Source organism: Ovis canadensis, chromosome 18 (assembly GCF_042477335.2).
Source record: "Ovis canadensis isolate MfBH-ARS-UI-01 breed Bighorn chromosome 18, ARS-UI_OviCan_v2, whole genome shotgun sequence".
Taxonomy (NCBI): Eukaryota; Metazoa; Chordata; class Mammalia; order Artiodactyla; family Bovidae; genus Ovis; species Ovis canadensis.
In genome coordinates, this window is record NC_091262.1 from 26,612,946 (window position 1) to 26,638,220 (window position 25,275).

At 40.3% G+C, this 25,275-nt stretch overlaps 1 protein-coding gene across 9 annotated transcripts in view; it reads right to left on the reverse strand.

The window, feature by feature from the left end:
* The window catches only part of CHD2 (chromodomain helicase DNA binding protein 2), a 112,877-nt gene that overhangs the window by 47,494 nt on the left and 40,108 nt on the right, over positions 1-25,275 (reverse strand). For all 9 annotated transcript variants that reach the window (XR_011250258.1, XM_069559321.1, XM_069559319.1 and 6 more), the window contains 8 exons: positions 23,420-23,544; positions 19,969-20,185; positions 18,002-18,091; positions 16,944-17,134; positions 5,990-6,178; positions 4,310-4,472; positions 3,826-3,978; positions 1,963-2,034 (listed from right to left, as the gene is read on the reverse strand). Coding sequence is in view for 8 of the 9 variants with exons in the window: in XM_069559321.1 (XP_069415422.1) it covers positions 1,963-2,034; positions 3,826-3,978; positions 4,310-4,472; positions 5,990-6,178; positions 16,944-17,134; positions 18,002-18,091; positions 19,969-20,185; positions 23,420-23,544 (1,200 nt within the window). In the remaining variant the exon portion in view is untranslated. The remainder of the gene's footprint in view (positions 1-1,962; positions 2,035-3,825; positions 3,979-4,309; positions 4,473-5,989; positions 6,179-16,943; positions 17,135-18,001; positions 18,092-19,968; positions 20,186-23,419; positions 23,545-25,275) is intronic.

Genomic DNA, 25,275 nt, shown 5'->3' on the forward strand with positions numbered 1-25,275 from the left:
AAACCTATGAAACTAAAGGGCGAGGTAAATTAGAAGGATTCATACATAAAAGTATGAATATGGGGATTTCCCTGGTGGTCCAGTGGCTAAGACTCCGCGCTCCCAAAGCAGGGGGCCTGGGTTTGATCCCTGGTCAGGGAACTAGATCCCACATGCCTCAGCCAAGACTAGGCAAAATGAAATAAATTAACACATTAAAAAAAAAAAAGTAGGAATATAAATTGTTTGGAAAAAGTGATTGAGCAAAAGGCACTAAAAACCTTTTTACATGCTCACATCCTCTTAACTAAACATCAGACAACAATAAAATGGTTAAATAAATGAGGGAACAGGCATGAGAAATATGAGAAACCATTATTTTTGAAATCTTTAAATGATACGGAGAAAATGCTTAGAGTAGAATTTTGAATGAAAGGTGACAAGACTATACGCAGCCTGATTCCAACTGGGGCAAACACAGAAACAAATAAAGGGTTTCCTCTGGGATGAATGAAATGGACCCAAATGATATGAGCAGCAAGCTGGAATGGGAGTTTGTACAGCTTTTCTTCTTTGTACTCTTCAACTTGCGAAATTTCAAAATGTGCATATAATCCTTCCTCCCAGTAATAAAGTACATAAATTTTTTAATTTAAGAAAGACTCAGGTTTGCAGAAAATGCTATCTCGCCACGGGGCAGGGGGATGAGTGGAGAACTATGAGGAAACCGACTTTAGTTTTTTCTGACTCAGGGCAGTATAAGACATTTCCTCATACTGAGTTCCAAACTAAGAGTAGGGCACGAAAAGCCAATCCCAACACAGTCTGAATAATAAAAATAGCTGACACCGACAGCACGCTTGCTCAGGGCCGCGTGCTGATTGCTACAGTGAAGTCCCCACCGCAGGGTTACGAAGCGGGGAGTGAACCCATGTGAAAGCTCACAGATGATGAACTAGGAGGAGCAATGGGGACTATACGGTTATCAATATTTTTAATAGTTCAACTCCTCTTGTCCTTGACTATTCAGAGCCTCGGTTCTGAAGAGATTATTGTCTAAAACTCAAGAAAAACTAAAATTTTAGGCTAGAGAAGAAGCCAGAATACCACAGTCTAACTGGGCCAGTGTGCAATTCGAGGGGCAGGAGTCCTGCCATTTTGGAATGACAGGCACAGTGCTTAAAGCTCATGAGAAAGCAGAAAGTGAAGTCCGGTCTCTCTACACAGAAGAGTCGCCTGGACTTCAGGGGCTCCCAGGTTCTCTCCACAGACCACTTAGTCCCACCTCCAGCACTCTCCTTGGCTTCCTCCCCTCCTCACACCACTACAGCCCCCTATGCTAAACCTCTTCCCCCTCCTTCTCTCAAATCCCATGGTATTTAACAGCTTGACAGGCACACATTACAAGGTTACAAGGCTTCTAGCTTGTCCCAAGGGCTCTTCCACATATGCCTTAAAAACAAAATACTTCATATTGCCAAATTCAAGCTGAACACCTAACAGATGAACCGATGCTGCTATCAGCCCAAGCAAGGGAATGAAGCCACATCCCTACCAAGGTCCAACAAATCTGAGACACGACAAACATACTTTTTAAGACTCAAGTCACCAAGAGTACGGGTCGGAACCTTCTGAATTAGCACACATGTCAAAGTGAATCCTATTGCTCAGCCCTCCGCAACCTGGCCTTGTTTTTCTTCTAGGCCCAGAAATTTGCCATCTGGGAGCACCAGAGTACACTCTGTTGATATCAGAGCTACTCTGCCATTAATTCAGCCCAGGGAAGAGAAACAAGCACAGATATGCTTTTCCAGGGTGACAAACAACCAAGTTAAGAGGCACCTTTTACATCAGTGATTTCTCTTATCAGGCAGGAGAGCTGCACTGTGAACTGCTTCTGAAACAGAGTACATTCAGCTAGAAAGGCTTCCCTCTTGATACAGAGCCCAGACTGCCCAGGTAGCAAAGCCATGCATGCTGTACCTCAGACCCATCTGCGTTGAAGTGGTCCAGCGCCTGCTTTCGGATTTCTCCCTTGATGGAACCATCCAGACGCTGTAAAAATAAACCACGAGAAAATCACAAGGTAGGAAAATCAGCTGCACTCAAAATAGAACAGAAGACTTGGAACCTTCCTCACTCCAACACCCTCTGAGTAAAAATAACCAGAACACACTGGCCAAGTGCCGTCCAGGGGCTATGCTTGAGCAGCACCCCCAACATGCCCCAAGCTCTCTGGTTACACACTCAAGCTCAGAAGCTTCTGGTTCTGAGGGCCACCTAGGCTCATCCAAGGATCAGAATCGCTGCTAGGACATAAGGAGAAAGACGGCAACTGCGCTGTGCTTAGAGGCTTTGTCTGATTCTCCATCTGTGGGTACTCAAGAAATTAGGAAACACTACCACTGGTCACCTCACAATTAGCTCCTGCAGAAAAGTGATGCTCCTAAGTTAATATGGCTGAAAGCTGCCCTGTTACTAACTGCTGTATACATCAAAAAACCCTTTACATAATTTTGTTTGGAAGACATTTCCCCACAATATTGAAAACACTAAGCTGGTCATATACCCCAGCTTTCCCCAAAACTAAAGTGTTCAAGCAGCCAAAATGTATCCTCAAGAGAGCTTCTGGCATTTCCCAGCACATACAATTCTTACATTAGACTGTATGTCAACTCTAGGTCCAAAACAATGTCACTGTAGACATACCATATAATAGGTGGATACTGAAGAATTACTGCCTGTATGCTGTATATAAAGCATTTCTCACTCTTTAAAATCATTTTCATATTGCTGCCCTCTAATCACCACTTGAGACCAGCCACCTCATTTTACAGAGGGCAAAACTGACCAGACAGATGTTGTCTGCTAGCCAGTCATCAATGGCGGGGCAGGGCGGGGTCTGGAAGGACCCACAGCTCAGCACTCTGCCCACCAAACCCAGAGCCACCTGAACACAGGCAGAATCACACGTGGGAACCCTCCTTCTTCTTTCTGACTACCAAGGCTACCTGACAGCCCTAACCTAAAGATAAGTTTTGAAATCAGAAAACCCAAATGCCCTCTTTTCAGCATTCTCAGTAAGCGAAGGCATTAGGCATGATAACCTGAGCAGACACCAGACTACTCATTCCCTAGAGAAAAAGTAACATATCCTTATTTCACTGGATGCCAAAGGATGAGCCAGACCTGAAAGCACCCGGGGATCAGATGTACTGAAAGATCACTGACTCTTTCTGCTGTGCTATTTCTGATAATAACCACAGTATCTAAGACAGCTGCTGAAAGACCACACCAGGTATTACGGATATAACTAGGCCTTTCAGGGTATTCTGAAAGACAATCTGCACTGAGTTTTAAAGCTTGGTCTTCTTAGAATCACTAGCTTCAAGTATCATCAGTATCAGCCTAACTGCATTAGTCCATCTAAAACTAGAGAAAACACTTATTTAATAATTATAAGTCATGCCTTAAATGTCTTAAAAATCAAAGCATTAAAAAATATTAGGCCAAATGAATTGTACACATGCCTATACAGAGATTACAGATAAGTTTTTGTTTTTTCATTGTCTAACATGCAGAAAAATACTATGCTAAAGAAACTCCTTCTTCCTTCTTATTTTTCTCCTAATCTTATTGGAGATTAATGAATGAAGACGAAAACCTTTAATTTTACAAAAGTAAAATTAAGACCCTCCTGGACTCTTAATCTCAATTTGTTTCAAACAAGAAAACTCTTTGTTTTCTACCTGAGGATAATTTAACAAGCAAAGCATACAACCCAGGAGGGAGGAAGGGAGGGAGAGAGAGAGGAAGGGAGAGACCCTAAGTACCGAGCATCCTTACCTGGAAAGGGTAGTGCTTAATAGTCAGGTACTCAGCCAGGATATCCAACATCCTCACCATCTGAGAGAAGATAAGGACTCTGTTTCCTCTTTCTCGAAGTCTTGTCAACAGTTTATCTAATAGAATCAGCTTTCCACTGCTCCTGATCAGGGACTGAAGAACAAAAAGACACGATCATGATCAACCGGCTACCTCAATCTGTCCTTCACCTCTAAGAGCTCATATTTTTAAAATCATCTTAAAGCTTCTGGAAGGCTTCTGCAATCTAGCTGACAAGCAATCCCTGAAATGGTCTTTACCTGGATCTGTGACAATATACTTTCCAGACTTTTCCTAGCTATTTGGTTTTCCTCACCTGTTTTTAAAGCTTCTTTTGATGCTCCTTGAAGAGCCATCAAGGAGGAAAAGGAGCGTTTTGAGTAAAAGCATCTACAGAAATTAAACTGTCCGTAAGAAACTAATTACAAACAAGGCAGGCACACACCAGAAGAACCTCCTGTCCGTTCTCCCTTTCATTTTCCTCAGGGGGTTTGATCAGGTGACAGTGGTTGCAGCATTTCTTCAGCTCCATCACAATATTAAGGAAACCAGATGTGCTGCCTCTCGTTCCTTTGGCAAGAGCCTTGTAATTCCTGGTCAGAATCCATCTGCAAGTCAAGACAATAATTATATTATCAGATGCAACGAAAGAGAACAGGGTATACCAGAAGATTATAAAAGGAGACACTATGGCTGAGGGCATGGGGGCGGAGGGGAACTGAAACGGCAAGGAAGGGTGCTCTATCTCCTGCCTCCTGCCACCCAGGCAGGAGCCCTCACACATCTCCAGAGTCAAGCCACTCAACATCCGATCCGGTCTTCACCCTGGCTGAGCACAGGGATATCAAGAGAGGATGATGGCAACAGAAAATCTGATGCGGGATGCAGGGAGCTCAATGATTAAGGTGCTCTGGGACAACCTACAGGGATGGGACAGGCTGGGAGGCAGGAGGGAGATGCAAGAGGGGACACGTGTATACCTATGACTGACTGACACTGATGTATGGCAGAGACAAACACAATATCCTCCAATTGAAAGTAAATACTATTTTAGAAAGCCAAGGCAAAAAAAAAAAAATATATATATATATAGACACTAGAACATATATTACATTTATGTATTTTACATAAACAATGACTGTCACTGAAGCTGTCTTTAATATAGTATAAAAGTAGAAATTAAGCTATCACAAATTAGAAAATCACTTAAATAAATGAGATATATCAAAAACGGAAACTACATATCCATTTAAATTGTGTAAAAGGGAGTTTTACAGAATACAGTGTTCATGATGAGTGTGTTTTCTCAGTTTGGAAAGAAGGGAGGACGGAGTGCATGAATATTCACACATATCCAAATAAGCTCTAACCACAAACCCCAAACTATGAGAAACACTTTTCTTCTACACTGTGAAATTTCTTTACACTTTCAGCAACCACGTGTTTTAGGAACCCATCTCAAAGAGGGACGCTCAAAGACTATAGCACTATTTATAAAAGGCAGGTATTCAGAACTATCCAAATGGCCATCACTAGGGGACGAGTAACAAACTTCCCCACAGACCCACTATGCAGCTGTAAACAGGAAAGGTTGTCTGCCTTTGTCCACTACTGTGCAGTGTCCCCAGCACAGCTGTCTGGCATCACTAAGTGAAAAAAGTAAGGTACAGAAAAATGCACAGGGTGCTACCATCTGTACAAGAAGAGAAAGGCCAGAAAAAGCTAGCGTGTATCTGCTTCTATTTTAAACATTAAAAATAAAGGAAAAGATAAACGTTAAGCCTTTTAAATATAACAGTAATCATTACCTAAGGAGAAGAGAAACTGGAATGGCGGAGACAAGGGAAGGCTGGTCTTTGAACAGGCCAGACCTGACAGTTTTAGCTTTGGAGTTCTGCTAACTGTTGTAAGTAATCAACAACAGTAAACAGACCAATTCCTTAAAAATGAATTTCCCTCTCTCCGACCATAAATAAACTGCTATAAATACGACCATAAATAAACTGCTATTTAAATCTGTGTTGAGACTTCACTAAAAAAGGCAGTTTACCTGCCAGTTCTCTCTCTCATGTCTTCCTGGCACTGATCTTAATCCCATTTGGGCCTGACTCAGCCCATGACTTACTTGTAATACTGTTTCTGAAGGGCTGACATCTCTACTCTGAGAATCTGTTCCACTTTGGCAGGAAGAGATTTCTCTACATCTTTCTTCACTCTCCGGAGAAGGAAAGGCTCTAGCACCTTATGAAGACTCTGATAGCCATTCTCTCTCCCTTTCCCATGGTCTTCTTCAAAATCTTCCCAGAATTCAAACCTAGAGATAAAACAGAACAGTGTTACTCAATTACACAGAAGAAAAAAAAAATTTTTTTTCCCAATTAAAATTTCTTTTTTAAGGAACCAACTAGAAAACCTGTTAAAAAAAAATGAGTCTTCCCTATAAGGATAAATAAATTTTATCTTTCATTAGCTCTTGAATACAAGAGCAGGGAAAACAAAAAGGCAAGGGAAAATCAACTGAATCAATTTTGCAAGTCTATACTGGATAACAGCAGGTTTCCGATTCTGAGACTGGATTCAGGGTTCACAAAGTATTTCAGTAAATCATGCAATTAGTACATAAGTAACAAGTTATTGTGATAAAATGTTAGGCAGAAAATTAATCATAAGCTATCATTTAATAAGCTGCAATTTACAGGGAAAACAATATTCAGAGACAAAAGAATAATTAGTGGTGATATCAGAGCTGTCACCAAATGTAAAAACTATATCGTTTCCATCAGTCATCCTTACTGCCCACAGATTTAAAAGTTAATAGATCATAATGACAATCAACAACACAACCCCTAGATAAGAAGAATGATGTAAGTGATACAAATTTAATACTAACAGAACTTGGAGGCACAAAATTTATTAATGAAATTTAAAAACATGTCACCCATAACAAATTCTGCCTGAACTCTACAGATCAAAGTTTCTCCTGTGTAAATATTAATTCAACCATCTTTGGATCACTAAAGGACCTGTGGCAGAAATTCAGTATGGGACACTATGATGAAAGCTCTTTCAAAAATAAAAATTGAAGAAGTTTCTTTCATGGGGCTTAGAAAAATATACTCTGACTTGCCACATGAAAGCCAACAAAGCACTTGGAAGAAGCTGCTTAGTTTTGTGTACAGACTGAAGCTCAGTGGATGAGATGCTGCCCACAGTCTGCAGTCTGCCTTCCGACACCAGGATGCCCTGCTGTGCTGAGGTCAGTCAAGTCCCGGAATTATAAATTCAGGACTCGACATTACCTAGAGCTACCATGTAATGAGATCTCTGATAAGAGAGAAAGCCAAAGACAGCAAATGCCAGCTCTGCCACTGGGCACAAGGATGTTAACTGTCTGCTGCCACTTCTGATCTCAGGAATGGCCAAGCATGTCATCGGGCACCAGGAGCATCAGTTTCAAGCCCAGTGACACCTGGTAATGCCTGAAACCACCATGTTCAGAGAGGTAGAGAAAACAACCTTTAGAGGTAGAGATCTGAGAATACCATTAAAGCTTCTCCCTCAACAAACCAAAAGCACACTGTATTTGGCCATACTGCTATGAAAATAAATTGAAGAATTAAAACTGATAAGAAGATTAAAAGGAACAATGTAAAAACTGAGCTATCTCAACAGCATCTCAATGCAAAATATATGAGGCAACTGGAAATGAAAGCCCATTCCTATACATTAGGCTACTTTCTGAAGAGCTGGGAGATAAATAATTTCAAGAGAATGTTTTAATTTACATAACACATTATAATTAAAACTACACTAGTCTAAAAAACTTTTAAATAATAAACTTTTTTTTTAAAACAAGACTTACTGGTCCTACTGTTTTAGGCAACAAATATTTTCATCCACCTAGTGTATTCTTACTGCATTAAAGGAGTTAATATGAGATATTATTTCTTAGATATATACTAAATTATTTACAAACTGCCTATGGCTGCTTTCTGTCTATATAGCAGGTGAGTAGTTGTGACAGAGACCATATGCCTAGTTGAAATGTTTACTACCAAGTTCTTTAAGAAAAATTTGCTGGTCCACGCACTGGACAACTGTCAGTTTGTAATACGATGGATATAAAAGGTATACCATCATCATGGTGAACTTATGATGATACCACATCACAGTCTAAAGAGTCACTATTTTAACTATTCCTCTGTTAATCAACTTCTGTATTTAAAACATGCCTCTCACCAAAGCAGAAACAATTCTGCATTTTCCAGACCTTGGGATTTTGGATAAACAGAAGCTCACTCTAGTGAGGAACAACAAAGAAGAAAATTAAATCAAAGTAGGGAGAATAGTATACTAGAAGTCCTGTGATAAATATGTGAAAGGAAAAGTGCAAAATAAATTCACAGACTGGACCAGACAGCAGAAGCAAAACAGCAGCAGCAAAACACGGAGAGGTAAAGCCTCTGAAAATACTCTATCAAACTGAGGTATTTTGTAGGGTGGGTATGAAAGACACATTTGCACATGACTATGTGTATACGCTGAATTCCTTGATGTAGTCATAGCTCTTTCTCACTTTAAAAGCAAGCCCCATACTTTGCAAAAACACTACATACAAACACAGTGGCTCAATGATACATATCTCTAGTAAGGGTAGTAACCACATACAGTAGGGGTAGGCCCCGAAAAGGTGACTGGATGACTCTGCACAAAGGAAATACCATTACACTTGGTTAAAAAGAACACTAACTTTTGGATGCTGAGAACAATGGCCTATCACAGTTGAGGAAGGGAAAGTTTCGAAGTTATGTGAGTAAACCTCTCTTCTGCACAATGACATTTCTTCAGTGGATCACCTCCTTAAAAGGAACAAACGGTTGCAGAGAGCCGTAATGACCCTCAGGACCCACCACAAAGGGTAGGGGAAAAGTGCTTCACAGAATTTGTTGTCAACACAGCAAGCTCAGACGGAAATAAAGGAAAATCTAGACTCCTTAACTAAAGGATTTCCTTTTTATACATGCACCTTTGTGAAAAATGATTTTTTAAAATGTCTGAAAATAATGTTTTAAAACAAACTTTACAAAGAGAAAAAGCTCTCTTACACATACACCTGCTGATACACACACACACACAGAGTGCATCTCTTAACTCCAATCCATCCTCCAATAATTATCCAACTGGCCACATGGAAAACTTTGGCAAACACTAACTGAATGATCATCTCTAGTAGAAAAAAGTAATTCAAAGTTCCTCTCTTCAATTATAAAAACAAAAACATAAAACTTTTTTCCAAAATGTAGCCCATGCTGGGTAGAATGCTGCAGTTGCTTAAGAGTAACAAAAAATTAATTATGACCATTTAGGAGTCAAAATCCCTACCATCCACTTCACTAGCCAAGTACCAAAGGACAAATCTTAGCTAGCCATTTACGGGAGGAAACTAAGCATCACATTTCTTTCTCTAGAATATGAGCATGTAAGTTCCCACAGGCCTCAAGGCTCCTTCTATGCAGAATGCTTCAACTTCATCTCTATGGTTCTATGAAGAATGCACTATTTCTCTTTAGAATTTGAAGTTTAAAGGACATGGGCCCGTGTCACAGAAGACCAGAGACTGATCTCAGTCTATCCACTTATTAACCATATGATATGAGACACATCGATCTCAGTCTATCCACTTATTAACCATATGATACGAGACACATTTTCATCATCTCTCTAAGATGGCATATTCTCACTACAATCTGAGGCTAAACACACACAGTATATCAAAAGTCAGATACAAGAAAACAATATGAAAACTCTAAAGTAAATACACTTGAAAATTCTCTTATCCGTTTCAGAAACAAAGATAACTAATAAGGGATACCTCCACTGTTTCTAAACTTTCATTCATCATCTGTTTTATAGCACGCACATTTTGAAAAACACACTGTATAAAAACATGGGCTTCTGCTAATACATGAGACAGGGTATTCATTACAGAAGGGGCAATAGAATGTTTAAAAAGAGAAGGGGGAAAATGCCTCCCTCCTCAAAAAGGTGACTGATACTGACTTACAGAGCTCTGTGGGAGGAACAGAGCATCCAGGTGAGCAGCAAGTGGGACAGGCGAAAGATCAGCAATGAGACGGGGCAGGGAGGGTGGAGGACGGCAGAATGAGCCATGCAGGGAGACAGCAGGAACTCTCGCGTAGTGCTTCTCAACTGGTGGCGACTTCACCCCTCTGGGGGACACTCGGCAACGTCTGGAGACATTCTTGGTTGTCACAACTGAGGAGGGGGGGGCACTCCTGGCACGGAGTAGGCAGTGGCCATGGATGCTGAACACCATAAAATGCAAAGGAGAGCCAACCCCCACTTTGTGAAAAAAGAATCATCCAGCCCAAAGTGTCAACAGTGCTGAGGTTCAGAAACCCTGTTCCAAGAGAAGGCAGAGGAAGGAGGGGTATAGAGGGGCCTCCACTCTCACAAGCATACTATAGTGAGGATGCCTGCAAAAAAAAGGAAATAGTCTAACCTGTTCTACTAACTGCTGTAGTAATAGCATAATCAGAGGAGTCAAGTTTCTCCGTCTTCTGAGGAGTCTTAAACTATTCTTCCAAACTAAAGGTGAAAAGAGAACAGCACAGAAAAATGAAGACAGAATTTGTGGGTAGAAGGCCTGCTTTACAAGAAATACTAAAAAGAGCCCTTCAGGCCTAACTGACACCTGATGGCAACTTGACTACACAAGAAGAAATGAAGATCATTAAAAAATGATAAAGTAAACTGGTAAATATGTAAGACTGTGTAAATACATTTTCTTAATTTCCTTTAAACACAAGCCTGAATAAAGCAATAATTTATTCACTGTATTCTTGGGTTTACAACAAGGAAGGAAGAGAAAACAGAGCTATACTGCAGAAAAGTTGCTATATTTTACCAGAATTAAATCAGTATTAATTTTAAGAATATTTTGATAAGATGTATACTAAAAACCTTGGAGCAACCACTAAAAAACTATTTGTTGCAACAAACGACGTCAGCAAAGAAGAAACAAAGGAACAAAAAGAAATAAGACATATAGAGGGAAAACATGAGAGACATAAATCCAACCATATCAATAATTCTATTAAATGTGAACGAACTAAGTACTCCAATCAAAAGGCAGACACTACCTTACTAGAGAAAAAGGAAAATCCAACTACATGCTGTCTGCAGGAGACACATCGCAGACTCAAAGAAGGAAACAGGATGAAGGCAAACAATGGGCGATGGTGTGCTGTGCAGACAGTTACCAGGAGAGCGAGGAGCTAGAGACCAGAACAGACCCGAAGAGCGACCAGTATCAATGGAGGTGAAGAGGGCTGGCTATGACGGTTAACAAGGCAGAAAAATCAGGAGCAGAGAACAAATACTGGTCTGGCCAAAAAGTTCATTTAGATTTTCCTGTACGACATTATGGAAAAACTCAAGTGAACTTTTTAGTCAACCCAACATAAATGTGGGAGAAGGCAATGGCACCCCACTCCAGTACTCTTGCCTGGAAAATCCCATGGACAGAGGAGCCCGGTAGGCTGTAGTTCATGGGGTCGCGAAGAGTTGGACACAACTGAGTGACTTCGCTTTCGCTTTTCACTTTCATGCATTGGAGAAGGAAATGGCAACCCACTCCAGAGTTCTTGCCTGGAGAATCCCAGGGATAGGAAAGCCTGGTGGGTTGCCGTCTTATGGGGTCACAGAGAGTGGGACACGACTGAAGCGACTTAGCAGCAGCAGCAGCAACATAAATGTGCACACATCTAACAACAGAACCCCCAAACTGACAGAATTCAAAGAAGTAGGTCGTTCAACAACTATAGTTAAATATTAAAATACTTCACTCAATTACTGATAGAACAACTACACATGGAGTCAGCAAGAGTCAGCAAGATATACAGGAGGAAGACTTAACAAATGTGACTTAACAGACACAGAATTCCACCCAACAAAAGCAGAATAAACATTCTTTTCAAGTATACATGGGATATTCTCAAAAATAAAGAAACATACTAAACTATATAACAAATAAATCATTTAAAGCATGTGCTCTAAGACAGAAGTAAACTACAAATCATTTGGAAAATAACACACTTTAAAAAAAAAGAAACCCATGCACAAAAGAAGAAATCAAAAGAGCAATTCAAAAACAGGTGAAAATGAATTAAAGCAAAAACAGAAGATAGCGACATGTATGGCCTGCAGCTACAGCAGTACATGGAGGGAATCTATGTCTTTAAGCACCTATACTGGGAAAGTGAAGAAAAGGTCTTAAATCAATAACCTAAACTTCCATCTCAAGAAAAGAGAAAACAAGAAAACTAAATGAAAAGCACAGGGAGACAGTAGTAAAAATGAGAGCGGAAATAAGTGAAATTCTAAATAGAAAAAGACAAAACAAACCAATAACGTCCAAAGCTGGTGTCTTTGAAAACAGCCCCAATATTGTTAACTTTTACCTATTATAAAAAGGCCAAGTTATAAGACACAAACTACCATAATCAAAGTATTATTTAGATCAGTATTGATCCTTGAAAAATTAAAAGGATTATGAGGAAATACTAGCTTTATGCCAACAAATTAAACAATTTAGATGAAATAAACTAATTCTTAGACACAAATTAACAAAACAAAACAAAGTCAAGATGAAACAGAAAACCTGAATAGATCTATTAACTAGGAATGGAAATAGTCATTAAAAATTTTCTCACAAAGAAAAGCCAAAGCTCACAAGGCAACAGTGGCAAGTCCTGTCAAATATTTTTAAAAGTAATGCAAACCTTAACAAACTGTCTCAGAAAATCAAGGAGGGAATCCTGTGCAATTCATTCTAAGATCCTGGTATCAAAGCCAGAAAGACATCACTAAGACAAAAAACAAACCAAAGAAACTAGGTACCTCAGAAACAAAAACGGAAAAATCTTTAACAAAGTATTAGCAAACTGAATCCAGAAACATATAAAAAGGATTCAACATTATGATCAAGTCAGATTTATCCCAGGAATGAAAGGCTGGCGGTATCTAGAAAGTAACTAATGCTATAACCACATGGGTAGAATACAGAACAAACACCGTATGGTCACCTCCACAGGCGCAGAAGAGCAACACACGGCAAAATCCAACACAACTCAAGAGTTTGTAAGGAGTCTTCAGAAACTAGGACCCAAGAAAATTTCCTCAGCCTAATGAAGGGTACCTAACAAAAATTCTGTAACATCCTACTCCCACCAATTCTGCTCAACATGGGAAATTCTAGCCAATACAATAAGGCAAGAAATAAAAGGCATCTACCTACACTGGACGAATGAGGTACTACAGCCTTTACTTAAGAGAAAATGTCAGTCTAGTAAAGAACTTCAGTCTAGACCACTTGTTAAGAAATTAAAAACCTCTTCAACTCATGAAGGGTGCAGCATGGCACAGCAGAAGGATGTGCACTCGTCTTTTTCAGCGAGAACGCCAAAATCGCAACTGGCTGCTGAACAGCCATTCACAGGAACATGCTGGAACACAACAAGATACCCCATGTCCAAGGACAAAGGAGAACAAGGTAAACGATTTAACTTAAAATGGGTGAAAGCCTGAACAGACATATCACCAGAGACACACATGAAAAGATGTTCAGCATTATTAGCCATTATAGAAATGCAAGTCAGAACACAATGAGATATCACTATTTACCCACCAGAATGGCTAGAATCCAGAAGATTGACAATACCCCAAGTATCAGTGATGGTAGAAATGAAAAACTTCAAACATTTCTGATGGGAATGTAAAATGGCACAGTCTCTTTGGAAAACAGCCGGTAGCTTCGTAAGAAGTTAAAATATACTTTATGAATAACCCAGCAATTCCACTCCCATGGATACAGTCATTAACAAAATAGCCCCAAACATCCATCAACTGGTGACTGGATATGTGTAGAATGGAATATGACTCCATAATAAGAGAATAACTCCTAATAAATTCTATAACATGGGCGAACCTCAAAATAATTATGCTAAGTAAAAGAAGCCAAAAACAAAAGATTACTTATCAGGATTCAATTTAGATGAAATTTTTAGAAAAGGTACATCTCTAGAGATGAAAACTGTTTAGTGACTGCCTAAGGCTAGAAGTTGAAGCAGAGATTAACTACAAACAGGCAAGAAGGAATTTTTTGCAGTGAGAAACATATTCTAAAGGTAGACTGTGGGGATGGCTGCACAGTTCTATAAATTTACTTTAAAAAGTTGGTTTGTATACTTAAAATGGTACATTCTATGGTTGTTGCTGTTCAGTCATCCAGTCATGTCTGACTCTTTGCGACCCCATGGACTGCAGCACGCCAGGCCTCCCTGTCCCTCACCATCTCCCGTACCACATTCTATGGTACATACATTATATTCCAATAGGCTGCTTCCTTGGGCCATCCAAAACATGCCTTGCTCAGTTTATGGCACAGAGTAAGCACTCAAGTCTTCTCCAAATTAAAAAAAAAAAAAAAATGTGGAGCATTTATCTATTAATTTGACAATTCTTAATTGAACTGTTCACTGCATGCCATGTACTATTCTAGGTCTGTGGGCCACAGATGAATAAATAAACAAGATCCCTGCTACTTCTGAATCAAACAGGGTATGGAAGATAAGCATGTCCAATAAGAACTCCAGGTTCGCTGGTCATATAAGCTAAGGCAAAGATATTAATAAGTTACTTCTCATCTGAAGATGAGGAGAAAGAACATTCCAGACAAGAAGAATAGCAATGCTTGGACCCACACGTATATGTGCACGTTATCTTTGACAAAAGAGGCAAGAATATACGATGGGAAAAGGCCAGTTTCTTCAACAAGTGGCGCTGGAAGTGGACAGCTATGTGCAGAAAAATGAAATTAGAGCACTTCCTAACACCACACACAAAGATAAACTTGAAATGGATCAAAGACCTAAATGTAAGACCAGAAGCCGTAAAACTCTTAGAAGAAGACATAGGTGGAATGCTGTATGACATAAATCATGGCAAGATCCTTTATGACCCACCTCCTAGAATCATGGAAATCAAAACAAAATCATTAAGTGGGACCTAATTAGACTTAAAAGCTTTTGCACAGCAAAGGAAACTATAATCAAAGTGAAAAGACAACCTTCAGAATAGGAGAAAATAATAGCAAATGAAACAACTGACAAAGAATTAATTTCCAAAATATACAAGCAGCTCATACAATACTCAATACCAGAAAAACAAACAACCCAATCAAAAAGTGGGCAGAAAGATCTGAACAGACATTTCTCCAAAGAAGACATACAAATGGCCAATAAACATAGGAAGAGATGCTCAACATCACTCATTATTAGAGAAATGCAAATCAAAACCACAAGGAGGTTTCACCTCACCACAGACAGAATGGCCATCATCAAAAAATCCACAAACAAGTACTGGAGAGGCTGTGGAGAAAAGGGGACACTCCCGCACCGCTGGTGGGGATGTAAACTGACACAGCCACTATAGAAGACAGTGTGAGGATTCCTTTAAAAACTAGGAATAAAACCACCATGTGACCAGCAGTATCACTTCTAGGCATATACCGAGGAAACCCCAAACTGGAAAAGACACACGTACCCAGTGTCCACTGCAGCACTACTTACAATAGCCAAGACACAGAAGCAACCCTGATGTCCACCGACAGATGGACAAAGCAGCTGCGGCACACTCACACAATGCCCATGAAGAGGGGTGCATGTGAGTCAGTGATGATGAGGTGGATGAACCTAGAGCCTACTGCACAGAGGGAAGCAAGCCAGAAAGAAAAACAAACATCGTATCTTAACACGTATCCACGGCATCTAGAAGGAAGGTACTGATGCATCTGTTCGCAGAGCAGCAATGGAGAGGCAGACACAGACAACAGACTCATGGACAAGGGTGGGGAGAAGTGGGAGAGGGTGGGATGAATGGAGAGCGCAGCACGGAGGCATGTACGCCAACATTCGTAAACAGACGGCCAACGGGAACGTGCTGTATGACTCAGGGAACCCGAACTAGGACTCTGTGATAACCTAGAGGGGGCAACGGGGAGAGGTGGGAGGGAGGGGGCATATGTACACCTATGGCTAATTCATGTTGACATATAACAAAAATCAAACCAACACTGTAAACCAATCATCAATCAATTAAAAACAATAATAAAATAAAAAATAAAAAAAAGAGAAAAGAATAGCAATGCTTGGCTTGTTAAAGGAACCAGAAGATAGCCAGAATGGCTGGAGCACAATCAGTGGTGGGGAAAATGCGAAGATGTCAGATGCTGAGTAGGGTATTCCACATTAGGGTAACAATTTAGATTTGAAGTATCATCAAACACCAATGGATAATTTCAAGTTTTATGAAATGTACATACCATCTCTCCCACAAAAATCTTTTCAGTAAAAACATCCCACAATTCTTTAATTAGGTAACTGTAACAAATCCGAAGTTGATGCTTTTATTATCAAAAGTTTAGATTTAAGATATTTTATTATCAGATTGTATACCTTGTATGAAAGTGAAAGTGAAGTCACTCAGTTGTGTCCAACTCTTTGCAACCCCATGGACTGTAGCCTATCAGGCTCCTCCGTCCATGGGATTTTCCAGGCAAGAGTGCTAGAGTGGATTGCCATTTCCTTCTCCAGGGGATCTTCCCAACCCAGGAATCGAACCCGGGTCTCCCGCATTGCAGGCAGACGCTTTACTGTCTGAGCCACCAGGGAAGCCTTTGTATAGTCCGTTCCAATTATATTGATGACGTTATAGCTACCGGGAGGTCTGAAATGTTTTCTATTTATCAATTATTTCCTCCAAAGCATTAAACAATTCAAATGCTTGGTGGACAATATGCTTTCTTCCTTAATAGACTGATTTCTGAGCTTTCTATCATTTGATATAAAACATTTCACACTTTTATTGCTGCCTCAGTTCAATGCTTTGCTTTCCCCAAACCATGCCATCTGTTTTCCCTAAGGTCTGCTAGAAAAATTAAAAAGCATTGGCATTTCAGACATTCTAGCATCTTTTGAAATACATAGGAAGGAGCTTACTTCTCCGGCATAATAAAGTGCAGCAAGGACCAGAGCTCTTTGAGGGAATTCTGAAGAGGGGTCCCCGTAATCAGGAGCCTATGGTTGGACTTGAAATCAATCAGAGTTTTATACAATAAAGAGTCATCATTCTTCAACCGATGGGCTTCATCCACTCCCAGAAAGGCCCAGTTAATACTGCCCAGCACAGTCTAAAGTAAAAACAAAACAGAACGAGCCACCAGGTCAGAAGGGAACCTAAAAATGCTTTCAAGTGTTAATTATCTCTGTACAAATACCATCACAAAGGTTTACACAGAAACATTTATTCTTCACTGACTTAAAAGTATTTAAGACTCTTCTGTTTATTCTGTTAGTTGCCAGACTGGTGTTTACTCAAAAGAGCAGGTCATCCTCTAAAACCTACATGGGGTCTTTTAGGTATCGCTGCATGCCTCAAAGCAAAAACATGAAAACTGGTATGCTGGGCAAAAACACAAAAACAAAAACTCATGATTTTGCAGTCTCTCCTTAATTAAGATTCTTCTTCTCCATCCCAACCCTGAAGCACAGAAACACCAAGAGCCACAAGCTCATTACGAGGCACAGCTGGTAGACAAGCTGAACTTGTTTACACCTATCATCATCAATGGGTCACTTGGCACATCCATTTCATAGTAACGGTAGAAAGGAGTTAAAGTTAAAGAGCTTCATTTTTCTGTCCTCTTCACAGAGACCATTCACAACATCTGTTCTGGAGAAATGCTTAACAGTAAGATGGCAAACGCCTGAGAGGTACTCAAGACCAGCTTCCAGTGACTGACCAGAATCTCCTATCAGGTATGGGCCTCAATACCCTTTCATCCTGTCTTATTCAATTGCCTTAGGTGACCCAAGGTCGCCTTCAACTGTAAGGTTCTAGGGGTTTTTTTTATATATATAAACTTAACATTCTTCATGGATTTTCTGTTCTTCATTTGTTTGCTTTTTAAAATAAAAACAGAAAAATAACATGGCAAGGGGGAGGCAGAGACCACACCATTTGGACAAGCCACACTCCTGGGTTACCAATTACACACCTTATCTTTTAAGAGGATCTCATATGTTGTTATAAGTGCATTGAACTTTAGCCTTTTCGTCTGAGAGTGAATCCATTCATATTCTCGTATCTATAAGAGAAAATAGAAATTAAGACACAATTTCTACTTTAAGCTTTCTATATCACCACCAAGTCTTATGACAGAGGCAACAAAATATGCCAAACAAAACATTAAATCTAATTAGAACTTAATGAACACCTTACACATTCTAAACTGATCTAAGCAACCAAAGCACAGAGCAATACAAGTTAGAACTGAAAGATCTATTACTGAGCAGCAAAAACTTCATTGCCAGAATTCAAACAGTCTTCTCTCCATATTCCCCTGCCCCAATACATTTGAGAAAAAAATGCATTTCATGAGCAATTAAACCCTGGTGACTTGAACTTATCTAGAGATCTTCCAGAATAAGAATTTTCTTAAGGAAATATAATTTGATTATTCTTTGGGTAGGGCGTACTTTTATTAGTAAATAAAACAAATTCCAACTTCTGACTTGGTCAGAAATTTCATTAATCATATAGCAGTAAGATGTGGCCCTGAAGAAGGAGGAAAGGGAGGCTTACAGGATAAAAATACAACCTAATAAGAATGAAAATAACATCAATGCAAAGAAACATAAAAACTAACACATTCATACAAAAGTATAAAGTACATAACTGGACACCCAGCAAGCACAATGGCCCATGACAAAGCTCCTACAGTTTGGTTATCAAGTTAGCAATGTAAATGGGTCAAGGAGAGCTTGAGAAAATCACCATCAAGCGGGAAGGAAGAACAAAGAACAGGAGTACTGGGAAGAAAAGAAAGTGTCCCTGACCCCACAGTTATTTAGAGTTCTTTTTCTTTGTCCTCACCTTTCAGTGCAGTGGTGTTTAAAGCAATTCTATAGTCTAGGTTTTCTTTTTTAATGGTTAACAGATGGATCAACAAACTGAGGAACTATTATGTACTTAGAAACTCAAAATTAGACCAATGAAATCTGCCAGAGTTTAGGTTAGGCAATTTCAGTGAAACTATCTGATATAAATAAACTTCAATTAGCACGATAATACATGATAAGAACGTCTCCCTAAAAGGTTTGAGGATTATCAGCAACTCCCTAGAAACAGTTTATTCCAAAATACATCCATGGTGAAAAAGCCCAGGTCTGGGATTAGACACATCCTTGTCCCAACCCCAGCTCTGCCACAGTCCAGCTGGCCTGAGGACAAGTGTTAACCTGCCAATTTTCTTCATCAGTTGATTAGAAAGAATATCATCTACTTTAAAGACTATCATAAGGATTATAGGTAATATATATGAAGTACCAGCAGAGGTACTTATCTAGAGATCTTCCAGAATAAGAACTTTTAAGGCACATAGTACCTTAAAAAATGTTACTCATTATCACGAAAAGATCTGTCAAACAAAGATAAACTTAAGCCCCTGTGTTCCAAGTTCCCAATGCTCAAGTTAACTTTGATATCAGACAAATAATTCTCATGTCTGCTGCTCTGAAATAGCTCACTGTCCTTTTACTCCTTTCTTATAAATTATACAACTGTCCCATTTTTTAAAAGTTAGGAAACAAATTCTAAGAACTAAATTATTTTCAGTAATATCTCTGTCAAATACTATGAACATTTCATAAGGCATAAACTCTATCGCATAATCCTTCGTAAATAAAGTGGTCTTGAAAGTACACAGAAAAGAAAGAAGAAAAACTTAACACTGCAATCCAACTAGGAGAGATTCCCGTTCATGTATTGCCGTTTTCTTTACAAAGTAAACATACGTTTTTAAGACTATCAGAATTGTATTTTTGTGAGACAGAAATCTCCCAGTATCAGGGGCATAGCACAGTGTCAGAAGCACAATTTTACTAAAGACTATAATAGCTTTAGGTCAATTTCCAAAATACATTTATAACACAGATTCTATCCCAATTCTTTTTGTTTACACACCGTATTTCTGCTCATCAGGTCACCTATGTAAACCACTACGTTAATCTCTGGTGCCCAGATTTCAAACTCCCTCTGCCATGAGGTGAGGGTGGATAAAGGGACGACTATAAGAAAGGGGCCATACAGCTGGTGTTGGTGGAACAGGTAGGAGAGGAATGATATGGTCTGGATGGTCTTTCCTAGGCCCATTTCATCAGCAAGGATTACACTGTTACTTCTGCAGAAAGAAAAAGATAAAAACAAAAAGATCATCAGTTCACACACAAAAAACAAAACAGTACATGCACAAACAGCAGAGGCATCAAGGCCTCACGACATCCCTCAGCAAGACATGGGTTTTGAGCCTCCAATGTCTTTCCTCTCCCCTGCAAGCAAGTCTCCTGCGTCAGAAGACAGCAGGGTAACAAGTAATCTAAGTATAATCGAGGTCTGGATTACTCTAAGAGCCATTTAGATCATGTCCTTTATCTTGCATTTTGGTCTTTTCCATCTTCCTCTTATGACAGAAGGCAGGTTTGTAATAGTGGTGTAAAGCACATGACCTGGGCTCCACCAATACAGACAGCAGAGGCAGACGGGCTACCCCACTGCTGGTGAGCCCTTCAGCCTGACAGTCACGGGCCCTTGTTCAGACTGCCCACCCATTCCACTGCCTGCCACTGGGCTGCTTAACGCTGTAATCACTACTCTCCAGACCTACATGCCGCAGGTGCACAGAGCTTCTTTTAAACATGCTAGTATCTAGCAGGGGTAGGCTGCAGATCAGATCTCTGAATCCCACCCCAGATCTGCTGAACCGGAATATCTGGAAAAGGGCTCAGGACTCTGTACTGTTAACAAGCACTTCTGGACACACTGTAATATGGGTATACTCCTTGGACCACACTTTGAGAAACACAGCTCTGGGAGACAGGCAGGATTTCAACAGGGTGCTAACAGGAAAGGACTATCCAGATACTAGGAAAAAACTTCACTAATTTGAGCTAATTTAAACTTAAAAAAATAGCCAGAGTTAGGAAGTATGTTCTGGAAATAGAAAAGAGTCCATTTGGTAGGAAACCAGAGATGCAATATGCCATAAGGTTGAAAATATAAAAAGGTTCTTGAAAATCAGGCCACAGGAGGTTTACATATGTACAATACACGCTTAACCAGTGGACCAGAGAGAACAAAAACTAATACTCATGTTAAAGAAAACTAACTGATTAGAAAAACAAGACATTTAATTCACCAAGAAGACATCCCTTTGAGTGATTTCCCTCTTATTTCTCTCACCTTTTCACACCACTGGGGAGGAAACAGGGTTAATTTTCTCCAGCATTTCCTGTCCCTAGCAAACTGCCACTGTCCATTTTATACACATGAAAGGAGGTTTGATCTACCTGTTTTTCTGGAACTAGACCAAAACAGCAGGTTACTTAGTGTAAGGTTCCCACAACCAGGGACCAGTAGCTAACTGGGCCTTTTTCAGCAGATCCTGAATTAATGAGTTTAAAGACTCTACAGGGTGTGACTCTGGACGAGGGCTCCTGAGTCCTGAAGTGTAAAGCAAGAGGGTTAGTTACACAGCTTCTAAGGCTCCACTTAGCTTATAATTGTCTTTTAGGAAGGTCACATCTCACTATTCTCTGAAACAAAAATAATTTTCCAGCAATCGAGAACAGTAGCTACCTCAGACCTCCATTCTCAGTCAAAGGAATCAAACCTCAAGATCTTTGTTTCTCACACTGAATGTTAAATATTACATAAATTTTAACAAGACAAAAAACAGATGGCTCAACTGGGAAAGTCATATAAACGCATCTCTGTAATGAAAAGCCATCTTTTCAGCTTTGAGAAAAGCAGCTCACATGTCTTTGCTTTCAAGCTGTAATCTAACTCTGAAATAAGAATTCTTGCTTTGCCACCAAATACTGACGAAATTAAGAGTTGACATCTGGGGAAGGAATGTACAGACAGACACAAGGTGCTTCCCCTCCCTCCTCCACCTCTCTGTGCCACCATGATGCTGCACGTGTGCGTCCTGGCTGGCGCTCTCAGGAACACCAACAGAGAGGAGAAGAGAGGCAAACGCCAGGCGCCTATCAGACCACGCTCCAAAGCCACTGTCAGGCTTCTAACCGTGATGATGAAGCCTGGTTACGCTGGCAAATCTGGAATCATCCATGATCACTGCGCTGTAAAAGTTGTTGAGAGCCTCACAGGCAGGCTTTGCAAGTGTGGAGTGACCAGCCCCAGATTTGATGTGCAACTGAAAGATCTAGAAAAATGGCAGAATGACCTGCTCCCGTCCCGTGAGTTTGGTTTCATCGTACCAACAACCTCAGTGGGCATCATGGACCCTGAAGAAGCACGATGAAAACACAGGAGGGGAAACTCTGGATTCTTTTTCAAGGGATATAATACATATGTGCAAATAAAACGCCTTGAGGGAGTTAAAAAAGGTACTTTTCACCCTGTATGTTCTATGAGGACAGGGACATCCTATCTTGTCTTGGTTCACTATTAAATTCTCAAGGCCTACATGGGTTCCTCATGCACAGTAATTAGGGAATACTCGAGTCTGCAATTGAATTTGGTGAGTAAAATTCATGAGCACAGTCTCAAAGTACCTTTAAACCTCACTGTCTCATTTCTCTTTTTTCCCAAGACTATGGTAATCTTATTACAAAAAGTGAAGGATAATTTCACAACTTCAACTGTCAGAAAACTTTCTCTAAATGGGATGGCCTGTATAGCAACTGGGGAGTGGGGGAATCACAAGACTCTTTAGCACCAGTATGTAAATTAAGAGATCTTCTCTCGTCTTGGAATAATTCCTTCCACAACAAAAATTTGGGCAAATTACCTTGCTATTTATGCTCACGAATAACATAGCATGACACAGGTCGCTGGCTATTACCCTCCCAATAACTAAATAACAAAGTACTTTTTACTTCAGGCTAAAGTGGTAATTACACACACAGGAAAATTTCCAGAAGTGATTTCTCTTAATCATATATATATATATATACACACACACACACATATATGATTTTTTTTTTCTATAATATACAATGGACTTCCCTTGTGCTCAGTGGTTAAGAATCCACTTGCCAACCCAGGAGACATGGGTTCGATCTCTGGGTCAGGACGATCCCCGGGAGAAGGAAATGGCAACCCACTCCAGTATTCTAGAAAATCCTATGGATAGAAGAGCCTGGTGGTCTACAGTCCATGGTATCCCAAAAGAGTCAGACACGACACAGTGACAAAGAAAAATAATATACAATGGGGCTTCCCTGGTGGCTCAGATGGTAAAGAATCTGCCTGCAACACAGAAGACCCAAGTGCAACCCCTCGGTTGGGAAGGTCCCTGAAGAAGGGAATAAGAAGGAGGAATTCTTTGCATCTCACAATCTTAAAAAGCCAGAAACAGTAAAGAAAACATCAGACATAGTCTTCTACGTACTTGCACCAGGAGTGAGCAAGCCAGTTGAGACCTTCCAGCTGATAATCTCGGAGCTCCAGATTTTCTCCTCCTAAATACGCCGGCTGTTTCTTTAAAGCCACAAATCGCGGTCTCTGCTTCAGGGCCTAAAATGCAGAATTGAACAAAGACCAGGTGTGAAGAAAACTTTCTTTCTGTTCATATGTTAAAATGCTAGCCATGATTTCTGCATGCTACACTAAAGCATAAGAATTGAAATTTCACATCTGTATCACCAACCACACCCAACCAACCACGAGTTCCTGCATCGTTGTCTACATCCCCAAAGCCAGACTGCGGCCTGAGATTATGTTAGTTATCGCTTCTTTCCTGAAGTAAGTTTGTGAACATCATTAAATAGCACTTACTCTACATCATCTCTGCAGTGGGGCAGTGAGTCACCTATTTTCCTTTCGGCGTTACCTTACTCGATAAACAGCACAACACAATGCCTCTGGGAAAGTCTGTCTATGGTACCATAACAGCGTCTGTAAATTCTGAAACGCAGCCCACCTCCCAAGCCCCAACTCTGAAAGTCTGGCTTTCTGAAGAAAAAGATGCTGCTCTCACCCGCAGAGGTGTGAAGACTTGGCAGTCTAGTAAAGCCATGTCTCTACGGTTTGCACAAAATGTGGATTCTACAGCCAAATCAGTTTGGGAAACACTAGGTTAAAAGTTACATACGTCCCACGGCTCGTGACTTTTCAGAGTCTACCGTGTTTGCGGACACCGTGAGCTTACAGGAGCAGCTCATTCAGGAGTGTGTCCCAAAGTGACTTGCCCACAAAAGCCTTTTTTTGCAGGGAGCGTTTCTCTGAAGATGAGCACTCTCTGGAATGAGTGCCCTATTAAGAAGTGTCATCCGACTAAAGTATTTGATAAGGTAATTAGTGTTTGTCTCAGCTCTCCTCTGTGAGCAGCTGGCAGTCAATAGAATTAGATGCCTCACCTACAGCTGTCCACTCCCGTCAAGGCTCCCCACAAAGCTTCTCCTGTCTGACCCTTCAACCGCTGCTACTTCCCTCATCCTCAGACCAACTCTCCCTTCAAGGGCTTATTCCACATCTTCCTGGTGGGACCTTCTGGCTTTAACAACTACTTACTCTGGAGTCTCCAACACACAGTCATTAGATTAAGCTTTCTAAATGAAATACTGTTTCTGGCCTGCTGCTCTGCTCAAGAGGGTAGGCTTATCAATACCTACAGAATAAAGTCAACATATCCTTCAAGGTATTCAATACATACACACTTAATTTGTCAATATCACCTCCCTCTTCCAACCCTGAGGCCCGGTGGTTCCCCAACTATAAGAACATCTTTCTCTTAGTATCTTTCACAAGAGGGCAATAACCTGGGCCCCCTTTTGTCTTGTCTAACCAGCTCCAACCTATCCGTCAAGGGTAGGGCACTTCAAGGGCCACAACTTCCTCTAGTTTTAAAAGCCCTTCAACGATCCCTGTGGCTCACGGGCTTCTGCCTCTGGACGTTGTCACACTCACTGACCTCCAGTGACACACTGCTTTTTACAGGGACAGGTTTGGTGCCATGAATCTGAAGACAACCTCTTGGACAAAGAGGCCATGTCTTACATATACTTTTACTACTGAGGACCCAAGCATTTCACTTTATACAGGGAATAAATACCAACAAAAGACAAGCATCTGTACAACCAGTCTAGCATATAAGAGAGCCTGTACAGATCCTTGTCTTTTGTAGAATTCAGAGTCTCTTCCCTTTCCCGTCACTTCTTTCAAGGAGTCTCCACAATATCTCTGAACTAGATATATCTAACTGTATAAATAATAAGATGAAATGAGTCAGTAAAGCCATTATACAAC